Genomic DNA, 18925 nt, shown 5'->3' with positions numbered 1-18925 from the left:
CTTTGCCGAGGAGTCCATCGGCAGAACCTTCTGATGCGGGGATACGAAGAGGTGGCCCACCAACGAAACAAGCGTGTCAAGGAGGGAGGCACCACAATGTTCTGGGAAGCGGGATCCCGATCCTGCCATCACTGAGATGCTCGGGTCCAGCGGGGAACACGAAGATGAAACCAGGCGAACATCGGGACATGAACCGTGGAGACCCATGATCCCAAAAGGAATAGCATCAGCTCGGCCGAGGCCGAAGACCGCTGAGACACCATCTGACTCAAGCGCAGACAGGCGGCCTGCCGAGGCAGAGGCAGAAAAAAACGGAGGTGGACCAAGGACAGAGGGGCCACCATCCGGCATAACCAAACAAGGACCTCCCCCTGAGGCTGAGACAAGAAGGAGCGCAGACCAACTGGGTCCAGGTCCGCCCCGACAGACTCCCGAGACTGGGGCGGGCAGGCCAGGACCAGACGCAGATGGGAGGATGGGAATGCCCAACCGACAGAAGCGAGGCTATACTCCCGGTGCGTAGACATGGAGACCCCTCTCCCGAAGGGAGGGGAGGAATCCTCAGAAGGAGAACCGCCCGGAGGCTATGCGAGAATAGTCAAAAAGACGGCCAGGAGTCGCCGAAGCCGCCGGCTGGACCATAACCCGGCGCTGCTGCAGCTATTGCGGCTGCTGCGAAGGAGGCCGAGATAACACAAGAAAGGTATCCGGAGGGCCCCTCCGGAGAAGGAGTCCAAACCACCAAGGCAGACGGGATTCAGCTGAAGGCGTCCCGATAGGCGAAGGACCGGTCGCGTCCTGAGAGGCGGTTAGTGGCCACCGCAAGAGAGGCCTCAAGAAGCGCAGAACTCACGCAAGTAAAAGTGGCGAGACGATCCTGGAGGTTCGGATCCTCAGCCACACTCTGCGCCAAGCGAGATGACGCAAGGCGGGAGCAATAGAGCCGGAGCAGGGAGAGAGTCTCCTCCAGGAAATCGAACTCCGTACTACAAGAGTCCGTCACGGCTGCCCGGACTGAACCGAAGAGAAAGCGGAGAACCCTTTTGAACAGGAGCCGGAGACGCCAAGGCACAGAGCCCCAGACGACGTCAAGGCACTAAGCCCCCGTCGATAACGGGGCGCAAACCCGCAGTCGACGCCGAGGCCCAAAGCCTCAGCCGCTGCGGAGGTATAAAGCCCCCAGCGACGTTGCGGCCCCAAGCCACAGTCGACATCGAGACACAAGGCCACAGCCAACCAAAGGGCACAAAGCTCCAGTCGACGGCGAGGCACGAAGCCTCGGCAATGACGAGGCACAGGGCTCCCGCCAACAATGAGGCCCCCAGCCCCAGTCGACGTCGAGGCACAAGCCTCAGGCGACGTTGAAGCACAGCGTCAAGTGACGCGGAGCACACGGCCGCAGCCGACGTCGAAGGTACAAAGCATCCGTCGACTTCGAGACACCCAGCCTCAGTCGACATCGAGACACCAAGCCCCAGTCGACGTTGAGGCAGAAAGTCGAAGCACAAAGCCGTATTCTACGTCGAGGCACAAGGCCTCAGGCGGCGGTGAGGCACCAAGCCACAGTCGACGTCGAGGCACCAAGCCGCAGTCGACGTCGAGGCACAAAGCCGCAGTCGATGCCCAGGCACAAAGCCGCAGTCGACGTCGAGGCACAAAGCCTCAAACGACGTCGAGGCACAAAGCCTCAAACGACGTCGAGGCACCAAGCCAGAGTCGACGTCGAGGCACAAAACCCCAGTCGAGGTCGAGGCACGAAGCCTCAGTCGACGTCGAGGCACGAAGCCCCAGTCGACGTCGAGGCACGAAGCCTCAGTCGACGTCGAGGCACCAAGCCTCAGTCGACGTCGAGGCACCAAGCCCCAGTCAACATCGAGGCACCAAGCCCCAGTCGACGTCGAGGCACAAAGCCTCAGTCGACGTCGAGGCACGAATCCTCAGTCGACGTCGAGGCACAAAGCCCCAGTCGACGTCAAGGCACGAAGCCTCGGTCGACGTCGAGGCACGAAGCCTCAGTCTACGTCGAGGCACGAAGCCTCAGTCTACGTCGAGGCACGAAGCCTCAGTCGACGTCGAGGCACGAAGCCTCAGTCGACGTCGAGGCACGAAGCCTCAGCCGACGTCGAGGCACAAAGCCTCAGCCGACGTCGAGACACGAAGCTCCAGTCGTCGTTGAGGCACATCGAGGTTCAGAAGTCGGCACCGTACCAATGAAACTAGTAATAAAGGTGCAGCAGTGCGCTCCATAAAGGGCAACCTCGAGATGAGTATTCCCATGAAAGGAGGCACGCTTCGAAGGTCTCGTAGAGGCAGGCACGACTGCACACGATGCCTGGAATGCCTGAGACTCAGCCGGTGGCATTACCGAGGTAACGCAGCTAGAAGAACAGAAAGAAAGAAAGAAGACTTACTGGGGATCGAAGCTACTCAGTCCGATTCCAACGAAGGAAAAAGGGTCCCGGCCATCCTGCTCACAAGAGGTGAGCCCAGAGAGAGGCCAGGGAAGAAGAAAATACAGCTGCAGCCAAAAGAGGCCTAGCCGCATGGCTGAGGCCCAAGAAGGGCCTGCCAGTGGAACCAATAAAAAGTCCTTTTTTTTTTTTTTTGAAACAAAGGAATACACGATCAATCAACAAACGCACAGTGACTCCCTAACAAAATAAAAAAGCCGCGGTGCTAGAAAGGCACTTAGAAGAACGCAGAGAAGAGAGACAGGGCTTTCTGGCTCCGCGGAAAACTAAGAACTGAAGACCATGAGGAGGGGATGCGCCCTCTAGTGGATCAGGAAGGCACACACATGCGTGGTGCAGCACTAGCAAACTTGAAATCTTCAATCAAGTTTGCTTGAAAAGCTGTCCGCATCGGGGCTCCGTGGATGACGTAACCCCACATGTGAGAATATGCTACCTGCTTGTCCTGGGATAATTCCCTTTTTTATCATACCTAGCATTCTCTTTGCTTTCTTTGCTGCTGCTGCACATTGCGCCGATGGTTTCTATCAGTACACCCATGTCCTTTTCCTGTTCGGTCTTTCCCAGAGTTACACCTGACAATCTTTATTTTTTTCTGCCTAAATGCATCACTTTGCAGTTTTCCACATTAAAATTCATCTGCCATTTATCTGCCCACTTCTCCAATTGATTCAAGTCGCTCAGGAGTTCCTCGTTGTCCTTCTGCGATCTGATTGCCCAGCATAGCTTTGTGTCGTCTGCAAACTTTATGATCTCACTGGATGTTCCTTCTTCCAGGTCATTTATGAAAATATTAAATAAGATGGGTCCAAGTACTGAGCCCTGGGGTACACCGCTAGTCACTTTTTCCCATTCTGAGAACTTCCCATTTATGCCCACTCTCTGTTTTCTGTTCTCTAGCCATTTGCCTATCCATCTTAGTATATCTCCCTCTATTCCATGGCATTGTAATTTCCTGAGAAGTCTTACATGTGGAACCTTGTCGAACGCTTTCTGGAAGTCCAAGTATACAATATCCACCGGTTCTCCGCTATCATTTTGTCTGTTCACTGTCTCAAAAAATTGAAGTAGGTTCGTCAAACATGATTTCCCTTTCCTGAAGCCATGTGGACTGGCTTTCATCAGGTCGTGTGTGTCTAGGTGCCGGACTATGCTATCTTTGATCAGTGCCTCAACCATCTTTCCAGGAACATACGTGAGACTTACAGGTCTGTAGTTGCCTGGCACTCCTCTCGATCCTTTTTTAAATATTGGCGTGATGTTCGCTATCTTCCAGTCGTCCGGTATCTGTCCTGTTTTGATTGATTTATCCCCAGAACTGCGCTTGCGTTTCATGGAAGTGCCCTCCTCGCCCAAATTTGGTGTCCTGAATGCTGGAATTGCATCTCCAATGGAATCAGAGGAAAGTAGAACCTCCCCGGAGGAGGATAGTGTGGCATCCATGCACGGTTCACGTCCCTCGCAGGCCACGGTGCATGTAATACATGGCTGCAAACCCTCTTCCGCATTTAAGGCATGAATCCATGCCATCCTGTCCTGAGGTGGCCATCTGTGAAGTTTGGAGCAGAAACAAAGCTTCTAAGTCCAAAAAATATAGTTTTAAAAATTTTAAAGAAAATCCAAGATGGCCGCCGCAGATGCCAATTTTGCCAAAAAAACACCCGTTAAAAATGCAGGAAAATGCTAAAAACGGCGAAATTAGGATTTTACAGGTGGGGGGACCAGGGCATGCAAGGAAACCCCCCAAAAACCATATTTGAGGGCCCCCCAAAATCAGCAAACTCTGTGACTCACAGACACCACAGAGATATGTGCTGCAATGAAAGTCTATGGCAGCCTGCAACACACAGTACAAGCAAAGAGATCAGTACCTCAGGAGCTGAATAAACTGGATTTTTCAGGTCTTCTGACCGCCTCACTTTCCCTGCCACATCAGATCATGACCACCAGGACCCCTCAGGGAAATCATGGAAGACACGCGGAGCAGTTCAGATCCCGGTGTACCTCCTCGGAACCGCAGCAGCCTGCGCTCTACCCCTTTGCAGACGAACCAGGGGAGAGATGGCTCCCGAACCTGGAGACCCAATCCAATCTGCATGCTGCCAAGAGGGCTTACTGCAGTTTCAGGCTTACAGAGCATCCTCCGGAAGCAGACAAAATTTAAAAATGTCTGCAATCTCCCGCCGAAGAATCACTCGCAGAGTTGATCCGCAGCACGTGGGCAAACCCACAAAAAAAAAATAATTCAAAAAGAACTAGGAATTGAAAATAAACCACAAGCAGAATTAACTGATATGAAACCATGCAGTGAAGCTGCAGGAACAAACTGGGCATGTCAGGAAGCTCCCGGGTAAGTAGCCCAAAGGGGAGGGATCATATTTTAGTTGCCCTGCAGCTGAAGCTATTAGAGATGCAAGATCCCGCCAGTTCAGCCTCCAAAGAGATTGTACAAGAATAGAGACTGCCCCATATTTGTTGTTTGGGTTGAGAACTTTTCAACAGCCCCTCATAAGCAAGTAAGTGTATGTTTAATGAACAAACATACTAGCTGAGCATTCAGCATTATTCTATAAATAACACCTGCAACTCGCTTTAGCATGTAAAAAGGAAGGTTGTTCACTGTGGAAAAGCACAGGTGGGACAACATTTACTTGTGGAACTTATAGAATACCATCAATGACATGCTAACTTGCTGCTTTTAGACGCACCCACTTAAATCTTGATTGACATGGCTTGAACGGGCATGCCTACATGTAGGCGTTTTGAAGCAGATCTGTTAGTACTTGTATTCTACTTAATGGAATCTTGGCACCCAGTTTCCATTATTGAATTACATTACATTATAGAATTACATTACAGACACCTACATTATGGGTCCCAGTTACAAATTGCCCCCTTAATGCACAATGAGGATAATTTTATAACAAGTCCTCCAGATAAAATGAATAGGAAGACACTTGTTTTGGCCTTATTTAAGCTAGCAGAGTTTCTGCAGAAATCATGCATAGATTGAAGGTGCAGACTTTTGCACCTGCTCAGGAGCAGGTGCCTACGTTAGCACGAAATGGCACACATTTTATAAAATATGCACATATATAGCACTCTGCTCAAACTCTATCCCTGAGCATGTGTACTGTACTAGGGTACTTATAAGCATGTTCTCACATAAAGTTATATTTGCTCCAAGGAAAGTATAACTTAAGGGCCCTTTTACTAAGTCACACTAAATAGTGGCCTGTACTCCCCATCAGTTAGAGTATGTAAATTTAAAAGACACCTTCAACATCTTCTATCTTATCAAGCAGCCTTATGGGGCAAAGACCTGGAAAAATTAATTATACATGAAAATAACTATGGTGAATTTAGGAAACACCTAAAAACATACCTGTTCTTGAAGTACCTAGGTAACAAATCTTTACAATCTCTCCCATAACAACTGATCCCTTAACTGTTAGCCACTAATCGTGTCTGTTAGCCACTAATCTCTAACTATGTATGTTCCACTCAATTTGTAGCATCTTTCTAATCATTGTAAACCACATAGAACTTCACGGTCCTGCGGTATATAAACTGTTATTATTATTACTATTTCTAGCATGTAGGATTCCCACACGCTGGGGGCCACTTTTAGCATGGCAGTAAAATATCCATATTTCTCATATTTCCTTCATACTTACTGTGAGCTATGTGGTGCTAGAAGAAAGCAGAACACCTGTTTAAAAGATGGCACCACAAAGTGGAAGTAAATAAACCTCCATAGAAAGAAAAGGGGGAGGTTAAAAACTGTAGAGGCTGAAGGAGGGCCAACTTGAAGGGGATGTTGATATACAATACTGAAGGTGATAAGCGTCTCTATTGCTTTGTCTAGTGATTGTTCTGGTTCTCATGCAGAACATTTTTTGACAGTGGCAAAATAGCAAAGATCTCTGATCTAGAATGTAAGATAGGTGGTACATATATCTTTTCAAATAAAGCAAAATATCATACAGCAATGTATTTCAGAAAATCACAACAGGCCTTGAACAAAGCAAATCACTGTTCCAAGTTAATCACAAAAATACATTACCAAAAATAAAGGGGGGGATCCTTTTATCAATCTTGTTTTGACATTGTACCTTTACTGACATGAGGCTTCTTAATTGATCCTGAGGAATATATTTTCTTAAGATATTTTCCCGGATGATTCCTTTCATAGAGTTCTCAAGATATGCTGCTTTCTCCTGAATTTGTGCTTCGATCTTTACTTTCTGATCTAATAGCTGATAAGAATAAAACAAGGACAAAATCCCCAAAATTCTATTAGTGAAACAATATAGCAAATGGGCAGGTACCAACTATAGTAAGATATTCTTTTAACATTTGTACCACATCCATTCTCCCAGTTATTCAGCTGGCGGCAGTCAGCATTTAAAAAAAAAATGCTAAACCATCATCAGCTGATTTAACCCTCCATATTCAGTGCCAGGCCATATCTGGGCATCAGCACTGAATATTGGTGACAGTCTGGGTGACTTGGCCGCCCGAGCTTATACAGACCCAGCCGATAAGTTGATTTCTCTTTACAAAAAAAAAACCACAAAAAAACACCCCCTGCACATCCTCCCAGCCTCCCCCAAACAATGCCTCCTTCCTCCCCCCTCTCCCCTGCCTGACACAAAGACCCCTCAACCCCACCTGCCCATCCCCCTTCAATGTATATTAAATATTGTGATATATTAAATATTAAAATTGTGGCATTATTTGAATCATTAAAAGAAAGTGGCCTCCAAGAGTGGCTTGGACTGGTTGCCTTTGGCTTTAGGCTTGGAAAAAGTCCCGTTCCATTATAAGATTAAGAGAGTGCACAGAGTGAGCCAATGCAAGCCAGATAATGGCAAACCAAGGCCAGCAATCCTCCATATGCTGAATTTTGTGACAAAAGAACTGATGATGAGGAAATTATGAGGACTGATCACTTTGGAGGCCATGGTCAAGCTCTCTCCTATGGGCAACTCTAAGATATTGCTGTTCAAGGACCTCTGTCCTCGATGGCAACAGGATGCAAACTCATGGCACCATACTGCATAGATTTGTATAAGAGTGGATATAAAATGTCCCTGTAATACCCAGCAAAGGTATTAAATTCAGAAAAAACCTAATTTTTTTAGCAACTCCCAATGATAAAATAAAAGAAACAATGATACATGTAAATGGGATGGATTACATTATCGAACAATCTTTAAAAATATTGGGAGTAACTTAGGATAAACACCTCACATTGGAAAAACATTCTGATTTAATATTTAAAAAAAGCATTTCAGGGCTTTGGAAGCTCCGCACCATCAAGAAGTACTTTGATGAAAAGAATTTAAGAATTCAAAAACAAATAATAGAGGAAAATAAACAGGAAATCTCTAATATGAAAGAAAAAGTAGGACAAATTGAAAAAGAAGTAACAATGATTAAGCAAGTTCAATCTACAATAATGAAAGATAATCAAATCATTAGAAGAAAATTGGAAACAGTGGAAAATAATTATCGGGCCAATAATCTGCGCTTGCTGAATTTTCCAAAAGTTCCATCTATAAACCCAAGGGAAATGATAAAAAGGTACTTTAGGGAGATATTAAATATTCCTGAGGACTCAATACCTCCTTTCACTCGGGTGTACTATTTGCCTTCTAAAGTAATGGATCATAAGAACATAAGCATTGCCTCCGCTGGGTCAGACCCGAGGTCCATCGCACCCAGCAGTCCGTTCATGCGGCGGCCCAACAGGTCCAGGACCTGCACAGTACTCTTCTATCTATACCCTTCTATCCCCTTTTCTAGTAGGAAAATGTCCAATCCTTTCTTGAACCCCAATACTGTACTCTGCCCTATTACGCCCTCTGGAAGCGCATTCCAGGTGTCCACCACACGTTGGGTAAAGAAGAACTTCCTAGTATTTGTTTTGAATCTGTCCCCTTTCAACTTTTCTGAATGCCCTCTTGTTCTTTTATTTTTCAAAAGTTTGAAGAATCTTTCCCTCTCTACTCTCTCTATGCCCTTCATGATCTTATAAGTCTCTATCATATCCCCTCTAAGTCTCCTCTTCTCCAGGGAAAAGAGTCCCAGTTTCTCCAATCTCTCAGCGTATGAAAGATTTTCCATCCCTTTTATCAGACGTGTCGCTCTCCTCTGAACCCTCTCTAGTAACCTCTCCAACCCCACACCGGCTCTGTTTATTTTGCTTTATTATGAATAAGCTTTGTTGTTCTGTGCCTTGTGTACTTCAGAGGGAAGGTGGCTTAGAAATAAAATTATATGGTTTTGACCTAATGAAAGGAGTATAGCTCTCAAAAGCTAGTCAGAAATTCATTGCTAGTCTAATAGAAACATAGAAGATGATGGCAGATAAGGGCCATAGTCCATCAGATCTGCCCACTCTACTGACCCACCCCCAAGTCTACTATCCTAGGGATCCCACTCCTGGTGACAGGCTCCCTTGGTTTAACCCTCTAAGAGATCCCACATGGGCATCCCATTTGCTCTTAAATTCTTGCACGCTGTTTGCCTCGATCACCTGCACCGGGAGCTGCACCGGGAGCTCGTTCCAAGGATTAACCACTCGGTGAAGAAATATTTCCTGGTGTCGCCATGAAATTTCCCGCCCCTGCAATTTGTTCTTCAACATTTGTTTCTTTCAAAATTTGGAAATAGTGCTTTCTGCGAGTCTGGCCACTCAAGCAGCTAAACTAGATAATCAGATCTCCAATCTACTGATAATGACACCAGACTACAAGACATTCAGAAAAGAAATAAAAACTACATTCTTCAAGAAATTCCTGAAACAGCCCTAACTTCAAACTAACTGTCCTTCCCCCCTCCCTCTTCCCGCCACACAGAAACTACATAACCTACTCTTTACCTCTCTATAAAGGACAAATGTTCTTCCATTGTAACCCTCCGTTTTTTATCTCTTTTGTAATCCACCTTGAACCGCAAGGTAATGGCGGAATAGAAATCTCTAATGTAATGTAACTTGGAAACTGCTATAGTCTTGAGAAAGACACTGTGAACTCGAAATTCATTAATAGATAAAACACATTAAACAGAAAACATACAGATCGTTAAAACTAATAAAGGCAGGCGAGCAAAAACAAACCCGAGCCACATACAACCAGGGAAATGCTGTTAAAATGATTTTGTTATTCAAGCTAGCTTTTCTCATTTTTTTTTACATTAGGATAATCAAACTTGAAATGAACCAAAATTGTTCACAAAGGAAATGCACGATAGAAACAATCAGGCAGCCGGGAGGACAAGGCGGACCTGAGCGGCGACGGCAGTCAGGGAGGGTGTAAGCGATCACAATTGGCGACGGCGAAGGCAGAGAATAGCAGAAGCACAGCGTCGCAAAGTGCGGCGGCCGTGAGACTTGCGGCACGTGAATCAACAGCTGATGCGGCGGCAGTAGACAGCGTAGTCGTGGTGGCCGCGAGACTTGAGGCGCTTGTACCTGATAGTGGAGGATCAGAAACAGATTGAACAGGAACCTCAATTAGATTTAACAGCAATTTTGGAAGTATCTGATAAAGATTTGGCTAACCAGCAACTCTTCAACTATCTGTGGCATTATTGCCAGATAAAGATTGGATATTAAAAATGTTTTTCAAAAATAAAAATAAGGAGTTCCTGGGTTTGAAAATTCAAGTATTCCCAGATGTTATTAAAGAAACTCTGAATCGTAGACGTCAATTTCTTTTGATGAAATCAGGAGTTACGCAGTTGGGAGGTATTTTCTTTTTGCGCTTTCCATGTAAATGTATAGTAAGGTATCGTGATAATAAATATGTGTTTTTTGAACCGGCCCAACTTACAGCTTTCTTGACGCTGAAACGCTTGGAAAAGGAAGGAACAACAACAACAATGGACTTGACTAATAGAATATAAGCTCCTTTTTTTTAATATATATATTCTTTATTCATTTTTAAAATTACATTAAGTGTTAAATATATTCATTCACATTAACAATAAATACATTACTTACAAACAATCATTGGTACATTTCATAAATTCTGATCCCTTCCCCTTTCCCATCCCTCCCACCCATATAATTCCATAATCATATAAAACATATAATATATATATAGAATATAAGCTCCTTAATCCAGACACTAGATACCTTTTTCTTGTATAGGATTTAGCATTTTGAATTTCCTTAAAGTTCACTCATAAGTTCTTGGATCCAATATGAGGACTTGAGATTAAGAACATAAGAACATAAGCATTGCCTCTGCCGAGTCAGACCATAGGTCCATCACGCCCAGCAGTCCGCTCCCGCGGCGGCCCTCCAGGTCAATGACCTGTAGTGATCTATTACTCATTATACCTCTGGACCCCCTTTCCCTTCAGGAACTCGTCCAATCTCCTTTTGAAACCCAAAATCGTACTCTGCTCAACCACCTCCTCTGGAAGTGCATTCCAAGTGTCCACCACCCTCTGGGTGAAGAAGAACTTCCTAGCATTTGTTCTAAATCTATCTCCCCTCAATTTTTTTGAGTGCCCTCTAGTTTTTGTTGCCCCCGCCAGTCTGAAGAATCTGTCTCTCTCTACCTTCACCATACCCTTCATGATCTTATAAGTTTCTATCATATCCCCTCTAAGTCTCCGCTTTTCCAGGGAAAAGAGCCCCAGCCTCTCAGCATATGAGAGGTATTCCATGCCCTTTATCATTTTTGTTGCTCTTCTCTGGACCCTCTCGAGTATCGCCATATCTTTCTTTAGGTATGGCGACCAGTACTGGACGCAGTATTCCAGATGTGGTTGCACCATTGCCCTGTACAGCGGGAGGATAACTTCCTTGGTTCTGGTAGTGATACCTTTTTTGATAATGCCCAACATTCTGTTCGCCTTTTTTGAGGCCGCTGCGCATTGTGCTGCCGGTTTCATTGTTTTATCCTCCAAAATCCCCAAGTCCTTTTCTAGGTTGCCTTTTCCCAATGTCATCCCCCCCCCCCCCCATTGTGTAATTATACATCGGGTTCCCTTTCCCTATGTGCATAACTTTACATTTCTCCACATTGAAGTTCATCTGCCATTTATTCGTCCACTCAGTCAGTTTGTTCAGGTCCCTTTGGAGCTCTTTACATTCCTCAACAGATCTAACCGTACCGGAGAGTTTTGTGTCATCCACAAATTTTACAATTTCACACTTTGTCCCTGTTTCCAAGTCATTAATAAATATATTGAATAGCAGTGGTCCCAGCACTGACCCTTGTGGGACGCCACTTGTGACCCCTTTCCACTCAGAATAGTGTCCCTTTATTCCTACCCTCTGTTTCCTGTTTGCCAGCCAGTTTCTGATCCATCTGTGTATTTTCCCTTCCACCCCGTGGTTCCACAGTTTCTTTAGAAGGCGCTCATGAGGTACCTTGTTGAAGGCTTTCTGGAAGTCCAGGTATACTATGTCTATGGGGTCACCTTTGTCCAAATGTTCGCTTATCCCCTCGAAGAAGTGCAGCAGATTTGTTTGGCAAGATCTTCCAGTACAGAAACCATGCTGGCTTGTTCTCATCAGCTTATTTTTTTCTATGTGCTCACTGATACTGTCCTTGATTAATGATTCAGCCATCTTTCCCGGAACTGAGGTTAAGCTGACCGGTCTATAATTCCCCGGGTCGCCTCTGGATCCCTTCTTGAAGATAGGTTTAACATTCGCTATCCTCCAGTCTTCTGGTATTACCCCTGTTTTCAGGGATAGGTTGCAAATCTGCTGCAATAACTCCGCTATTTCGTCTCCAAGTTCTTTTAGTATTCTTGGGTGAATTCCGTCTGGGCCCGGAGATTTGTCAGTTTTCAGCCTATCTATCTGTTTGAGTACGTCTTCGAGGCTTACCTCCATGCACGATAATTTTTCCTCTTGATCCCCCTTGAAGAATATTTCTGGTTCCGGAACCTTGGATGTGTCCTCTTTCGTGAAGACCGACGAGAAGAATGTGTTTAATCTGTCTGCCACTTCCTTTTCTTCCTTTACCACTCCTTTCCTATCTCCCTCATCTAGGGGTCCCACCTCCTCCCTCGCCGGCTGTTTCCCTTTCACATATTGAAAGAAAGTTTTAAAGTTCCGTGCCTCCTTTGCAAGTCTCTCTTCATACTCTTTCTTTGCTGTTCTGACCACTCGGTGACATTCTTTTTGGTGCTTCCTGTGCTTTTTCCAATTTTCCTCAGTTTTATCCTTTTTCCACGTCCTGAAGGATTTTTTCTTATCTCCTACCACCTTCTTAACTTCTTTTGTTAACCATGCTGGGTCTTTTGCTTGATTCTTTCTGCCCCCTTTTCTAAATCTGGGTATATACCGGTTTTGCACCTCGTTCACCGTGTCCTTGAATAAGGTCCAGGCTTGGTCCACCGTCTGTGCCCTTCTGGAGCTGTTCTTGAGTTTTCTCTTTACCATGTGTCTCATGGCATTATAGTTCCCTTTCTTGAAGTTGAACGTTGTTACAGTGGTTCTCCTCCCCTTTGGCATTCTTAGTTCCACTTTGAATTGGATCGTGTTGTGGTCACTGTTCCCTAAAGGTTCCGCTACTTCGACTTTTTGTGCAGGTCCTCTCAGCCCGTTGAGGATTAAATCCAGAATAGCTGTCCCTCTCGTTGGTTCCTTGACGAGCTGTTCCAAGTAGCAGTCCCCTACAGCCTCTAGGAACTCTAGTTCCTTTGAACAATTGGCAACTCCATGGCTCTAGTCTATCCCTGGGTAGTTGAAATCTCCCATCACTATGGTGTTTGCGTTTTTACATTCTCGCCTCAACTCGGCTCTCAGTTCTTCATCTATTGTTTCTGTTTGCCCGGGCGGGCGGTAGTACATCCCCATCTTTATCTCGGTTCCCTTTCTTCCTGGTATTTTAACCCATATTGATTCCAGTTGGCCATTAGTTGTTGGTGCGTCCACTCCGATCGATCAAATTGTATTAGTTACGTAAAGTGCTATTCCTCCTCCTTTCTGATGTGTCCTGTCTCTTCGGTAGAGCTTGTACCCTGGTAGTGCTGTGTCCCATTTGTTGTCCTCGTTCCACCATGTTTCTGTGATTGCTATGATGTCTAGATTCTCATCTTTGGCCCTGATTTCTAGTTCCCCCATTTTGTTCGTCAGGCTTCTTGCATTAGCATACATACAGTTTAAGTCTCAATAGTTTTGCTTTCTTGTTGGTTTCCCTTTCGATTCATTATTCTTTCCGTCCCCTTCTTGTTCTGCATACTTTTGCTTATTGTCTCCCTTGTCTTCCTCCTGGGTGGCGTGGTATGTTTCTTCTTTACGTTCATTTTCTTCCTCTTGCCCCTTATTGACTTCCCCATGTAGTAGATTCCTCCTACCCCTTTCCTGATTTATCTGGCTCCGCCGGTATTTTGTTGCCTGTTGGACGTTGTTGGTGTCTTCCCTGCACTTTCCCCACTGCATCCTTTTGGGATACTGTCTTCCGAATCATCAACACCTGGTTGATTGTCGGCTTTCCCCTTCCTCTCAGTTTAAAGCTTGCTCTATTCCTCTCTTGACATTGTTGGCTAGCATTCTAGTTCCCGCCGTGCTCAGATGTAGTCCATCTCTCCTGTAGAGCTTGTTCTTGCCCCAGAACGTTGTCCAGTTCCTCATGAAAAGAAAACCCTCTTCTTCACACCATCTCCTCAGCCATGCATTGATTGATTGTAGTTCCGTCTGCCTCTTCACATCAGCCCTCGGTACTGGTAGGATCTCCGAGAACGCCATCCTCTGTGTCCTCATCTTCAGCTTCCTTCTCAAGATCATGTACTGTTCGGTGAGTGCCTTCCTGCTGTAGTCTCTCCTGGCGACATCATTTGTCCCGACATGGACTATCACTGCCGTCTCTTCCGCCTCTGCTCCCTCCAGGATCCTATCAATTATGTCCGTGATGTCCTTGGTTCTTGCTCCTGGGAGACATGTCACTAGCCGATCCTCTCTCCCTCCTGCTATGTGACTGTCCACCTGTCTCAAGATCGAATCTCCCACCAGGATTGCAGTCTTCCCTTCTTTCCTTCTCCGCTGTGGTCGCAGATCAGTGTCCTTGGTGGTTCTCGTTTCTTCTCCCTCGAGGGTCTGGTAGGATCTTGCTTCTTCCTCCTGCAAGTACCCTCCATGGGATCCTTCTTCCTTGGTGTCGGATATCTCGTGCCCTTCTCTCGGCACATCCTCCTTGTACATGCTCTGCTCGTGTTCTTGCTCTTCTACTCTCCTGTAGGCATCCTCGATGTACTTCTCAAGTTCCCTGACCTGTTCCTCGATGTGCCTCTCTCTCATGGGGTAATCGGCTGTCAGGAATGGGTCTTCTGAGATGTAGAGTCCCTCCAGTTCCTGGATCCTGTGCTTCAGTTGACCAACCTCACTCTTCAAACTCTTCAGTTCCCGACATCGAACGCACACATACGACTGTCTCCCTGAGGGGATGTAGTTGTACATGTGGCAGTCCGTGCAGAACACTGGGAAGCTCAATCCCTGGGCTCCTGTAGCTTCCATACTTGTCCACCTTCTCGAAGTTTGTATACTCATAGCTTGTGCGCTCACTCCTGATCCTGGCTCTTCCTGATCTTCTTCGTCCTCTGCTTCCTTCTGCTTGTGCGTGCGCGCTGTCCTGTTCTTCCTAGCCCTCTCTGCCTGTCAGAACCTTTTGCTTGAGTTGGCCTTTTCTTAACCCTCTTTTTTTTAAATATGTATAATCAGACAATCTTTCTGTACAAAATGTTTGATTTTGTTAAAATTTAAAACTGAATTAAAAAAAATTAAAAATTAAAAAAGAAGTACTTTGATGAAGCCTCTTTTCGCTTGTTAACTCAATCGTCCATTTCAATCACTCTTCAATTTGAAGCCGCTCATCAGCAACTGCATTCTTGGCATTTTTCTTTATTTGTATACAGGGACCCCAAATTTCATGATTTCTTGTGTGCCAAGTGGGCGGAATATAAGCTTCAGAATGCTCCCCATTTAGACACTCCAGTGTTGTATTGAGAGGCATCCAAGGCGGTGCTTAGAGGTAAAATGAGTCAGAAAAACAAACAAATCTCTGTAAACTTAGTGCTTCATCCTGAGGGATCACGGTGTAGAGAGATTTAACATCAAGGGTCACCAGGCACTTAACTTCTGACATCAGAAATGACTGAAAGTATTTTTATGAAATCGGTGGCTTCATGAGCCTCACTTAGCTCTCCTGATCACACTCTTCCTCTCCCTCTATCTCTTCCTAGTGGATTAGGGCCTGAAATAGGTCCTAAAGCAGGGGTTTCAAACTTAATCACATACTAAGTCATGAGCCAAATATTTTATAAATATACTTAGTCTTAGTAGAAGGATTCTGGGTTAGATAGACTATTGGTCTGACCCAGTATGGCTCTTCTTACGTTCCTCATGTTTCACAGAGTGATCTCCATTGACCATTACTCTCTCATCTTCCACTCAACCAGTTCCTAACTCAGTCTGTCACTTTGGGGCCCATCTCAAGGGCACTCAGTTTATTTATTAGACGTCTGTGTGGAACACTGCCAAAGGATTGCTAAATCTAAATACACCACATCTAGCGCATGCAGTAGAACAACAGATAAATAGAAAAAAATGAATTTCTTCCTGAACAGTGCAAAATATAGACAGCAGATGTAAATTTTCAAAACTAACATATTTCAATCACTTTGTTGTCTGGTGATTTTATTTTTTACCCACAACTTTTAATGCAGAAAATTAATCATCTTGAAATATAATAATAACTTATACTAAATATATAAGGTGTTCTCAGTGCTCCTGCAACCATGTCATGTGTATAGGCGACTAGCTGTGAGAGGAACTAAGATAGCGCCACCTAATTCCTCAGTATCACATATTGTATTTTCAATGTTATAAGTGAGAAAGATAGTAAAAATCACTTATCTTGCTGTATACTGTAGGTCATTTTGGTGGCAAGGAATCCCTCAGGTTCATAAAGTCGAATCTTGAAATCAATCTATAATCTGTAAGATCGTATGGTTGCAGCTTACACCACCCCATTCCCCCACCCTGGTGATTCAGTGATATTGAGTGTAAATTATAACCACTCCAAACAAAATCCCAAAATTATGAAATTCCAAAAGAACCAAAAAGATCCAGGATATAAAAAAATCCTAGGTAACTCATATTCATACAAGTATCCACATACTTGTCTCCCCAAACTCCGGCCAAGTTTCTCATTCTCTTCTTTAGGAGGAGAATAATTTTAAAAAAAGAATAATGTAGATGCAGGGAAAACTCCAAGCTCCACTGTAGATAATTCTATTGTAAGTGTTTCAAGGCAGATAACGGATTTCAAGCTTCGACTTTATGAACCTGAGGGGTTCCTTGCCACCAAAGTGACCTGCAGTATACAGTGAGATAAGTGATTTTTACTATCATACTTACTTATAACATTAAGCAGTTATACAATTGAAAATACAATGTGTTACTGAGAAACTAGGTGGTGCTATGATAGTTCCTCTCATTGCTAGTCGGTTGTACACATGACATGGTTACAGGAGCACTGAGCACACCTTATATATTTAGTCTAAGTTATTATTATCATCATCTTTTCTCAGTCTCTGCTGCACTTCCTTTTGTCTGTACTCTTAACTGTTTCCAAGACCTTCTTATTCATTTGCTAATTTTCTCTCCTTCACTTTCTACCCTAATCCAATCTTTGGCATTAACCTTTAACATTCAACTTTCTTCAATTTTTCTGCTTCCTTCTCAATCTATTTTTCCATGTCTTCCCCTCCTCTCCATACATGTGTACCATCTCCTCTCTTCTTTTCCCCTATTCCCTTCAATCCTAAACAGCATTTCTTCCATCTCTTTTCACTTCCCCACTCCTCCCATCCCTGTGCACCCATCTCCTCCCCCTCCTGAGTTCTGACATCTCTGTTTTTCCCCCTTCTTATGGTCTGGCATATTTTGTCTCTCCTTCCCAGTTTGGCATCTGTATCTCTTCCTGCCTTTCTCTCCTTCCCACTACAGTGGTCTGACATCTCTCTCTCTTCCTTCCCTCCCCTTCTTGTGGTCTGACATTTCTTTCCTTCCATCTCCCCTTCCCCTGATCTGGTATTACTCTTTTCTCCTTCCTGCAGTCTGGCATCTCTCTTTCACTTTCTTCCCTTTCCTCCTTCTCTCCCCCTTCCTGTGGTCCATTTCCCTCCTCCCACCCCTTCCTGTGGTCTGGTATCTCTATCCTCTCCTTGCAGTCTATCATATCTCTCACTCCCTTACTCCCCTTCCATCCCTGCTCTACACTGCGGCCCACTATCTTTCTTTCTCTCCCTTCTGTTTCCGGCATCATAAGTTCTTCCCCTTCCCCTAACTCTCAACCCAGCCTCCCCCATTCTACTTAAGAAGCTGTTCTATGGGGGCTTCCTGGCCTGCCATTTTCTCCCCTTTCTATCCACGCCAATCCAACATTATCCTCACCTTTAGTCTTGCAGACACATTCATTTTTGTTGCAGGGGACCACCAACCTCGGCAGCAATTTTCAAAGGCCACACGCGGCCCCTTTCTGTGCTTTCCTTCTTTCATGTTCAGTCCCCATCAAAAGTTCCCTACTGAACCAGCTTGTATCTACTGAATTTGATCTTACTGGATTTCTTGAAGATTCTTAGGATAAGATATAGGCTAGATCCACTCTCTTAATAATGTGTTTAAATGAATCTGATAAAGTTTTGATTATAAAGATGTACTTTAAAAACAAAGATGCAATATTTTGTGGAGCCAAAATTTTGATTTTTCCTGATGTGGCTAAGCCCACACAGCTCAGGCGAAAAACCTTTTTGGCATTGAAACTTAGAGCTGTGGTTTTGGGAGCTACTTTCTTTGTGAAATTTCCATGTAAATGCTTGATAAACTTTCAGAATAAGGATTATGTGTTTTTGGATTTATTGCAATTAGAACGATTTCTTAAAGCTTATGAGAAATAGGGTCTGGGTTTTATTTTCTTTTTTAAAAATATCATTATTCATTTTAAAGCTAAAAATAAGTGCAACATATTATACAGACATTTTACACTATGGGTTTTTTTCTGATTTACAATATGTGGGGAGATTAATATGTTTAATGCCTGGAAAGTTAGGAAGATATCCTATTTAGTTTCTTCTAAAAATTTCTTTAAGTAAATAAGTATTTTCCTCTTATTAATATGGGCTTGATGGAATCTTTGCTGTTTTCTATAATGGTTAATTACTTTTTATATAATGGTTTATTTCCATATCCTTTATCTTGGATTGATACAATGTAAAAATTTATAATTAAAAAAAATGTACAGACTGATGCACTTGGGGTGCAGAAATCCAAAGCAGATATATGAAATACCGTAACGCTCAAGCGATACAGTATTTTTACCAGCATTATAAACTAATATTATACATTAAGCTATACATCATTTTTTTCTTTCAGATGATAAATGCTCCAGTGCCATCTACACCCCTTAAGCAGACTTCCT

The 18925-nt window shown here is 44.4% G+C and overlaps 1 protein-coding gene across 4 annotated transcripts in view; it reads right to left on the bottom strand.

Moving 5' to 3' along the window:
- Positions 1-18925, bottom strand: part of LOC117353586 (NFX1-type zinc finger-containing protein 1-like) — a 299791-nt gene that overhangs the window by 146744 nt on the left and 134122 nt on the right. For all 4 annotated transcript variants that reach the window (XM_033929706.1, XM_033929708.1, XM_033929705.1 and 1 more), the window contains one exon: positions 6587-6730. In XM_033929706.1, coding sequence (XP_033785597.1) covers positions 6587-6730 — 144 coding nt within the window. The remainder of the gene's footprint in view (positions 1-6586; positions 6731-18925) is intronic.

This window comes from Geotrypetes seraphini, chromosome 2 (genome assembly GCF_902459505.1).
Source record: "Geotrypetes seraphini chromosome 2, aGeoSer1.1, whole genome shotgun sequence".
NCBI lineage: Eukaryota > Metazoa > Chordata > Amphibia > Gymnophiona > Dermophiidae > Geotrypetes > Geotrypetes seraphini.
This window is presented reverse-complemented; position numbering and strand designations above follow the sequence as displayed.